The sequence below is a fragment of the Aedes aegypti genome, chromosome 2 (assembly GCF_002204515.2).
Source record: "Aedes aegypti strain LVP_AGWG chromosome 2, AaegL5.0 Primary Assembly, whole genome shotgun sequence".
Classification (NCBI taxonomy): Eukaryota; Metazoa; Arthropoda; class Insecta; order Diptera; family Culicidae; genus Aedes; species Aedes aegypti.
In genome coordinates this window covers 192,022,108-192,032,556 of record NC_035108.1, presented here as the reverse complement: position 1 = coordinate 192,032,556, position 10,449 = coordinate 192,022,108, and the positions used below count along the sequence as shown (strand labels likewise).

Sequence of the window (10,449 nt, the reverse complement as noted above, 5' to 3'; positions counted from 1 at the left end):
ACCAGAACCAAATGCGCGAGATCACTTCTTCCCTCATTTACGGTTGCTTCAATGGAAGACGCTGCGTCATTAGACTTGCGCATATTTACTACCGAAATTCATTGAGAACTTTTCCAAACCGCACTTGAGGCGCGCGCCTGCGTATTTTGGGTATAATTTGCAAAGTCGGAGGGCATCATACGTCCATCCTGTTCTACAAACAAACTGACCATGGTAAACCAAAACGCCGCGGCGAAAAGATTATCGCATGAGGCATTTCGCCGTTGTTTTCTGTTGCCTACCACCCGTCGTCCATCGTCAGGCGTCGTTAACCGGACTCTGATTTATTTTAAACGAAAAATATTTTCCCTTCCATCTCTGGGGGGAAAACGCGCGCGCAAGTTGAACTTGGCTGACTCTCGGGGAAAACACGAATCGAAACGTTAAAGTCGTGGTCGAATAGTGTCACTGTAAGTGTCGAGAACGGTAGACCCCCAAAAATTTTTACAGCCGGAGGCAAATCTCGTAACGAAGTTAGTTCATATGCCTCCACACATACACGTTTTGCCGTGCTCTTCATAAGAAGTTCAAGTTCAATTTAGTTTCATTTTTAGGTGTGTCGTCGTTTGTACCTTAATCCGTAGAACTACCTGTTGAACTGTTGTGTTCGTCGCTTGGATTGCAAAGTGCTAAAAACAAATATGGAATACGAACAGAAATATTACGAGCGTCCCGCTTTTTGGAGAGTCCCAAGGTCCAGGGCTTTTGATCTACCATACAGAAAGAAGCGAGTCTCATTCAGTGAGGAGGTGAGTGTCACTGATTGCATAAATAGAATATCAAATTTGGCGGTGTTGAAGAAAAGCTAAAACTGGGTGAAATTCCCTGTGGGAGTGATTTGATCAAAACAGGTGGTTTTCTATGTGTAAGGACATCTGTTCGGAGAAAAGACAGTGAATGGCAAGGTAGACAACTAAACATGCTTTTTATGAATCACACCTTACGTTTTGAGGACGCTGCCAATATCGTTGAGAACAGGATCAACCAGAATAATTTGAGTTGTTTTTTTTTTCTATTGATGTATTCTGAGTACAATAATTGATTTGCTCGATATGAAAATAAAATTATTACATATTTGAAGCGCGACACGACAGAACTCGTCAATTACGGCCGAATTTGCGTCACACTGTGAAAACAAATGATCCATGTTCGTTCCGGTTGGGCGCCTCTTCAGTCGTGACGAGCATTTGTCAGAAAAATTTCTCACAAAATGTTTCCCTCTTGCCGCCAACAGATGATCGATCTAAAATTTATTTATAAAAATACACCAACTCATGCACTACACAACGGAATGATCAGTCCATGCCACGTGATGTTGAGTAGCACAGTAATAGGGGTTGCACTTGAAAAATTGGATTTACCGGATCGGCGGATTATACGACTTTGTTGTGCCAAATATATAAACATCGTTGATGAGGTATCAGGGAAATTATTTGGAAAAATTCCAATAAATCAATTATCACTTCAACAAGCCAATTTTGTGATTTTTGTAATCAAATGTGATATACGGATTTTTGGACAGAACAAATTATTTATTATGGCATCAGATATTCGTTCATAAAAGTAACATAATCAGAATTAATTTGCTTTAGATTTAGATAGTCTTAAGGGGGCAGGATCCGTCATCAATTTCACAATTTTTAAAATCAGTTTTGTCGTTCATAATCAAAAGTTCACATGAAAATGTGTTCACTGTATTCTATTCTCCTAGCGAAACACAGTGAACACATTTTCGTCGAAAAAATTTCAGTTTTTAACATAAAAACTGCTGTTGAAGTTTCGATGGTGACGATGATTACGATGACGGAGCGTGAAACATTAATGAAGTCTTCTTTAATGTAATATCGATGTATACAGTACAATTTTCAAGCGTGGATATTACCGGCACTTTATTGTTTTACACAAATTTGCATAACAAATATAATATAAAGTAATAATATCTTAATATTTTATTACCTCTTGACAATTTTTAATTTTTCTGATATTCTTCTTCTTCTTTCTGGCGTTACGTTCCAACTGTTATAGAGCCTGCTTCTCAGATTGGTGTTCTTATGAGTAATTCCACAGTTATTAACTGAGAGCTTTCTTTGTCGATTGACTATTTTTGCATATGTACATCGTGTGGCAGGTACGAAAATATTGCTGTTTGCGTTTGACGTGCAAATCTTGCTCGAATGCGTTCCAAATGCGGTAACACAAACTAATCAGAGGACACTTAGCAATCATGATCCATATCACCGCCAACCTAGCAAAGATATTTGCATTTCAAACGCACACAGCAATACTCTATGCCCTGGGAATCGAGAAAATTTGCTTTACGAAAAGATCCTCGACTAGTGGGATTAAAACCCACGACCCTCAGCATGGTCATGCTGAATAGCTGCGCGTTTACCGCTACGAATATCTGGACCCTGATATTCTGATTTTATAGACGAAATTAAGTGTAAATGTTCTTATGCCAATCAAATCAAAGATTCAAATCAAACACATTAAATGTATTGACATCATTGTAGGGAATGAAAGTAAACAAAAACCATGGAAAACATAATTGCTTGTCAACTTAGGTACCTACCGTAATCCGGGATAAAATTGACCTGATTAGAATACATGCTTTTCACGCCGAGGACCCGGGATCGACTTCTATCCCCAAGATAGTCACTGGCGTAAGAGATATAGTGACGATTTCCATCGAAAGGGAAAAAAACCGTTGGTTCCGAGATGAACTAGCCCAGAGTTAAAAATCAAATTAATGAAGACAGACAATAAAACAGAAATTCAAAAGTTGCAAGATTTATGTTTTTAAAACAAGTAGGTACTGGAATCGAACCCATCGCTCAAGACTATATACCGTAAAACGGGGTAACTTTGATAATGCGTAAAACGGGGTATCTTTGATAAAACGAAATAAGATAATATCTGTTAATCAGTTAAGCAAAACGAAAGCAAAAGCAAAGAATATTTGTATGAAACTTCATGTCAGAGCTGTTTTCATTTGAATCGAGAACGTTTGAGACTTAATATACGAATATTGAAAATTGATGCAACTTTATCAATTTCGAAACGTTTACAAACAACCTGTTCTGCAATCACTATTTGATGTAGTTTTAAATAGTTCGTCACTTGTATTTGACAGCCTAGTTATAATAGAACTTGAATATGGACTCAAATTTCTTAGCAAGAACCATTTTTACACACTGACCATTTTTGTAATCTAAGTCAGAAATAGGGCGATATTCAAAACTGAAAAGGCAATAGATGACTATTTTTCAGTGGTAGTAAAAACGAAATCCTGAAGCAAAGGAAGCACAATGGAAGATGAACTAAACACAAAAAGTTATGTATTCACTTTACACTTGATTTCTAATCACTATTTTTTTGATCCAGTTTCCTAATTGCAAGTAATTTACGTTTTTCATTATTTCCCATACGTTTTGACAGTTCACCGACTACCATTCTTCCATGCGCTTGTGTTTTAAGTTTGAGAAATTTGAGAATCTAGCGTAACGCGATCAGTGAAAGAATACACACATCAGTGTCGCCGCTAGGCGGCCAGCACAGATAAACTGAATGTTCGAAGGGTTGTTGTCTGTACTTTTTGCAACTGGCGCCAACTTTTAGCGATTAAGATCAAAATAAACACTGAAAAAGAGCCATCTATTGCCTTTTCAGTTTTGAATATCGCCCCATTCATTCAATTTTGTTTGATTTATGCTCCATTATCAAAGTTACCCCGCAACAGAAAGCCGACTTTCGATTATATGAAAAATTATATATCCATTCAAAATAAATCTTTCGGCAATCTATTAACTGCAATCGATAGCTAGGATGCCAGTACTTGTTTTAAAAATAAAAATCAAAAATCTTTGAAACAGCATGCATAAATATTCAAGTTTTCTTCGAAATAAATTATCAAAGCTACCCCGTTTTACGGTACTGTATTTTGATATGTGATAGTTTCATATATGATTAGAAAAAGTTTTATGATATTTTCGATTTAGCTGATAAGGGGCAACATAGATGACCCATGTAAACAAAGATCAATAATATTGAAAATGTTGTATCTTACTACAAGCATGGCCCATGAAGCCCATTATGAGGGTAAATTTTACTGAAAATAAGGACTGTGACGAATTTAATTTGTAAAACTCAATCAATGATAATTTTAAAACCAATGAATATATAATAGGGGTATTCACCCGAGCAAAGTTGGGTAGCAAAATAATAACAAGTTTTGTTATCCGATAACAAGCATTCGATAACATAGTTTGTTTTCATTTTGGTTGAATGAGCAGGCAACATAACAAACGTGATAACAATAGTTCATACTAAAGATAACAAATAAATATATCATTGTGTTATCATTTGTAACACATTGATAACAAGTTTTGTTATCCTGCCATTGATCCCTCATTGATAACTGATTATGTTATCAATTAGTTATAAAGATCGAGTTATGATAACAAACATTTGACGTCATTCACCCGTCGGTGGTACCTCGTTCTGACAGCTCAAAATTCGTTGATAACAAGAGTCAAAAAATAACAAAAGGAAATCATGATGTACATCTTGTTATCACTATGTTATGCGGTTGTTATTCGACTTTGCTCGGGCACTTAAACTCGCGTAAAGCTGAAATAATGCGTATCTTCAGCAATGAATTGTTTCAAATGAAAAATTTCCCTTCTAATGTCATATGAGGGAAAAATAATCTAGTGATCGGTTATAAACGCCAGTCTTCTTCTTCTTCTTTCTGGCGTTACGTCCCCACTGGGACAAAGTCTGCTTCTCAGCTTAGTGTTTTTATTAGCACTTCCACAGTTATTAACTGAGAGCTTACTATGCCAATGACCATTTCTGCATGTGTAGGGAAACTGTGGGTAAAATGAACAGGGGGAGTAATATGAACAGGTTTGTGTTTTACGGTAATTATGCTATAAATCTATGCAAAACATAGCACCATCCTTGATCCTCAGACTAAGGTACTATTTCGATAACTCTAGCGCGATCTAGAACTGTCAAAAACTGGAAAAGTAAACAAAAACAAAGTACGCCTCTCCGTTTTCTCATCTGATGTAAATTTTCACTCGTGGAATTTAAGGTTTTTATGACTAAAATCATCAAAACTCTATTGAACTGAAAAAAAAAGAATTGCTCAAGCACAGTGCATAGACTGGTTTTAGCGGGTCGTCGTTGGTGCGTCATCCCCGCATTCCCTGAGTTACCTTCTCAGGGGATCTGTTTGCAGATTTCCCCATTGAAAAAAAAACCACTACCACTGGATCAGCCACCCTAGTTGGTTTTTACACCAAATCACTTTATTCCGCAATATAGTTTACAATCTATCGTCACATTCACTACTTTAAACCAAACAAGCAGTTCAACGAATAATTATTCACACATTCGCAAATAAACCAAGTCTGAAAAGTTTATCGGAAACTTCATAACAAGAACTTGAACGACGCAGGAAAAATGCAAAACTGTTTACTGCGATCAAAGAAAAATGCTTTCCTTGAGCATTTCTTGTAAGAAATTTCCCACGCATCTTCTTCTTCTTTCGGGCGTTTCATCCCCACTGGGACAGAGCCTGCTTCTCAGCTTAGTGTTCTTATGAGCACTTCCACAGTTATTAACTGAGAGCTTGCTTTGCCAATGACCATTTTAGCATGCGTATATCGTGTGGCAGGTACGAAGATACTCTCTGGGATGTCGAGAAAATTTCCAACCCGAAAAGATCCTCGACTGGTGGGATTCGAACCCACGACCCTCAGCTTGGTCTTGCTGAATAGCTGCGCGTTTACCGCTACGGCTATCTGGGCCCCCAACATCTGGCATCCCACGCATTGAGATAGGCGATTACTTTTCTGTTGAAATGCATACCTCCCATTAAGTGTTAGGTTCCTAAACAATTTTTGTCAGAAATATTGGGAGAAGGTGGTTTGAAGAATGGTATTTTGTCCCTCTGTATTTTTTTTCACAGAATTTGAAGTTTTTAACAAACGTTTTGCAACTGAATCGAGTGTTGAATAAGTCAAATACGATCTTCATCAGCTGTCGACACAAGTCCATTAAAAATCGCCAAAATGTATGCAACAAACAAGACCTTACCTTTCCCATTACCAAAAGCTTCATTTGATTTCACCTTTTCCATCTCACGTGAAAGGACAGCGGTTTAGGTTTTAGCGCATAACTTTTTCGACTAATTTGCATATGATACACGCGACCCAACGCACCCTTCTAAATGTTTCAAATTATTATGTATTGCAAGAGGGTGCACTTTCATTGCATGCTTGAGAAAAAAAAACACATTCCAGAAACACTTCTTAATTCAATTAGGGTAAAATGTACATCGCCTTCCAGAAAAGGGTAGACATACAAATCAACATCTTCACAAACCAGTTCGATTCACTTGATTTCTGGAAGGGATTTCGGCAAGGACGTCCTGGCAATCGATCTAGTTCCTTTTCCCATGCCCGATTGGAATCGAACTTGTTCTTTTCTTGAATTTTAATTTTGGGATGAATTCGTCCCAAAAACGAATACAATAATAACCGAGCCCGAAAACCGGACAGTACGTACCGGAATTTGACCTTACAGGTTAATCTACGGTACCTTCCACGTATCCATCCCGATCGGAAGAAACTGGACTAACCTGATCCAATGTATGGTTCTGTTGGGATCTGAGAATGGGACGCTCCCGAAGTTCCCAGTGCCAGTTGTTTAAAACTGTCAGACCGCGCGCTATTTAACAGCTCGACATCAACGACGATGAGTAAAAATGACACTTGGGACGATGTTCCGTTCGTAATGGCGGAAAGTCGTTGTCGTAATAATTGAATCTTCCATCATACGTTGCCGAAAACGGCACCACATAGATTTCCTGTTATCGTTCCAAATCAGCCCGGAATGAAATTTCCTCCAATTAAATTCCACTCAGTGCAGATTTTATGGAAATGCATGTGTGCCATACACACACTGGAATTTTCTTCCGTGAGTTACGTCACAGTTTAAGCATTTCAAGTATTCGCCAAGATGTGCATGGATATGCCCACATTTTGTGAGGATAGAAAGACGATGTCTTCCAGTTTCAGGTCGACCTTTCCAAGCATCCGTCAAGAGACAGATGTGTTCACACATTAGTCGTGTGCCATGCAATATCTAACACCATATGTTCCTTTCGATATTTCCTCTTGAACACACACAGTTCCACACACAATTATCATCATTGCACTACTGTTAGCTATTTTGGCCGGTCGCCATCTTCGCCATGTTGGCATTTCAATGATGCTGATGGTGGGCGCCTTCCCTTTCCTTGGTAGTGTTTCAACCAGATCGATCCAGACATTTGATGTTGGTATTCAGGTTTGACATTGAAAATTAACCCGGTTTCCTTGAGAAATATCTACTTCATCCCCGTCCACTGGCCCGTGCCACGTCCAAGAGTGACCTTCAATGGGAAAACGTTCAAGTGTGGTCCAATCAATAATTCACTGAACGTTCCCTGGAATGGTCGATGCCGACAAGAGTAACTATATTTGGCACAGTTCGATTGAGATGATTAATGAATAGGGGAATATAATTTTCGTTTAGTTTGAAAATAATTTTATTATAGTAGTTTTTTTCAATTTAAATATCTTATTTTCAATATAATTCGGTATTGCAAAATTCATGTGTGCATCATCGATCAAGTAGAATTTACGCAATCCTTAGCATAATTAAAAAATTCTCCACCATCTTAAAAGTTTGTTCCAGCAACAAATCTAAAATATGGATGATATGGATACGCCGATACCACAAACAAACAGACGTAACACTCATTAACATTGTTTCCATCAATAAATAGTACCCAATTCTAATTTTTGATAGTTGGCCAACGGCTCACTTATGGCGCTTGTGTCGTATTTGTTCGATTTTGACGTTTGTTTACTACTACCGACAACTAGTTATAGGATGGCTAAACACAGCTTTCTTCAAAAAGTTACAGAGTTGTGCAGCCTACGACTGAACTGCCGTTAATCGCAAGTCAGTCTCATCTGCATTTTCGTCAAAATTGAGTTGAGTTCAGTTTTCAACAAACCTTCCAATGCTCTTTAAGCTGCCCTTATGAGATAATAAGATTTGTTCGAAAAAAATAGAAAAAAACAGCAAGTCAAATTGTCCCATAATGAGAAGTAACCGCATATCAGTCGCACTACAGATTTCCGCTCTTTGTAACACAAAAATTAACCGTATTTTGAAATTCTTAATATTTTTCTCAGAAAGATATCGTAGTGAAAAGCAAGTCGTGAAAGTTTCATTAAGATTGGAACATGTTCGAATCCTCCGGAATTTTTTGAATATTCGTATTGAAAACGAGTTTGGAAACTTCACAGCCCATTTTCTCAATGCCTACTTTTTACAGATGGGACTGACTTGCTATTCACGTCAGTGTAGATGATGTATATTGGCCCTTTTTTAAATCGAAAGCTAAGGAGAGGCCAATACACCGTGTCTGTTATTTTCACACATCCTGAAAAATCGATAAAGCAATTTCTTCTTCTTCTTTCTGGCGCAACGTCCCTATTTCTGTGTGCCCTTTTGAATGTATTCAATCATTTGATATAAGATGCCTTGTCATGCAAGAAATATAATTTTGAGTCATTTTCATATTGTCAAATTTGATGCTTGGGCTTAAAAGATAAATTGATTTGTTATGTTAACTGCCCATACTCGTATAACACTCCCATTTAATATGAGATTTCCTTTATAAATGGAACTGTTATGTAAGTATTAACTGCCCATACATATCATAAAAATCATTAGGTTTCATGACAGCTAGACCTCGTAAATTCGTTTCTAATGAAATGTATTGTATTTTTTATTCTCATACTATTTTGAGGATTTGTCCAGATCTTGGATAATGGTCACTTATGTGATTATTGCTTTTGGGTTGCCTGTGTATACAAATAGTATAAATAAAGCTTATAAAACATCATTTCAGCAATGAAAAGTGTGTGGATCGTCTGTCACAATTAATATGACGGGTCTATAGATTTATCGCATAGTCCTATCTTACGGAAATCTGCTTCTAAATGGACCGTTCAAAAGTCTGGCTATCATTAAGTTCCATGATGATGATCTAACAACGTTCTAATGATTTTCTTGAAAATGGGTTTCGATTTTGGTACGGTTCCCCCTGTAATAATTGCCCGTACAATTCAAATACCTATTGATGGCAACTCTTTCTGACGGAAAGAAGAGAGGAGAAAAATGTAAATACGCGGCTAATGGTAAGTGAAACGCTAGTAAATTCGGATATTTTAACTCAAAAATTATTGCATTTTTGACTTGAAATATTTTTTTGTCCGAATTTACAAGCGTTCTACATACCATTAGCCGTGTATTAACATTTTTCTACCATAAGTTTTTTTAATATGTTGAAGAATTCTTATCGACAATAATACCTTTGTATGTAACAATTACAAGTAATGTTGTTAACATAATACCACAGACAAACAGACGTTACACTCTGTTCAATGTCCGGTTAACGGTTGATTCTAATATATGGAAAGGCCACCTGCAGCGCGCACATTGTTTTTGTTCGATTTTGACGTTAACACACTACCACCACCTATTGGCTCATCGGTCAAACTCAAACACAATGATTTTAGCCTACGTGACTATGATTTTGATCACGTTTTGTTCTAAGTGTTACGTCTGTTTGTCAACGTTCATGGTTTATATTTGGCCAGCGTGCGTAGAGCACTGTGCTGAGCCTGGTTTGGGTGGTTCATGGCCTGGGAGGGAGGCACAGTAGTCATGGGTAGTGATGAAATATGATTTTTTTTTCAAACTTTGACAACGACAATCAATGCAGACATTACTTTTGAATGTGCATTCAAATTTTGTCACCTTTAATGAAATTCAAAATTATGTTTTGATCAATTTTATAATGATTGTCCATTGTTTATGATTCCGGCTCACAGTGAAAGTTCGTGACTGCAGAATCTCGGTTCACCTTGACGTACAGAAATTTCGTATCGGTTTCTCTCTCGGTACCGTCTATTAATTATGTAGGAGGTTATGGGGAAGGGAGGGGGGTGTCTTAGATTTCTTACGAGGTATTCATTTTTTTTTCATTTCCATACAAAAAAAAGTCTTACTCTGGGGGGAAAATGCTTTAAAAAATCCTAAAAAAAATATCTTACATCCATTAATTAAAAAAGTGGTGTTATAGTGGGTGGCAACATGTTATGTTCAATGTTAACATATTCAATTAATGTTCACCTTAAAAAATAAATAATGTGGACTTTTGTTCAGCATTTATATGCAATGAAAATTTTTAAACTTGGACAACATTCATGATACGTAATATGGAACAATACGTAATTCTAGTCACATTTTTTAAGTAAACTTCCATAAAAATTATCACCT

The 10,449-nt window shown here is 37.0% G+C and overlaps 1 protein-coding gene across 3 annotated transcripts in view; it reads left to right on the top strand.

Annotated features, from left to right (window-relative positions):
- The first annotated feature begins 391 nt into the window (after nt 1–391).
- The window catches only part of LOC5566151 (PDZ and LIM domain protein 7), a 123,547-nt gene continuing 113,489 nt past the window's right edge, over nt 392–10,449 (top strand). The window contains exons 1-2 of one of the 3 annotated variants that reach the window (XM_021843523.1): nt 392–512; nt 594–788. In XM_021843523.1, coding sequence (XP_021699215.1) covers nt 681–788 — 108 coding nt within the window. In that variant the 5' untranslated portion in view covers nt 392–512; nt 594–680. Of the gene's footprint in view, nt 513–581; nt 789–10,449 lie in introns of all 3 variants that reach the window. The other 2 variants (XM_021843525.1, XM_021843524.1) reach the window with 2 other exon arrangements.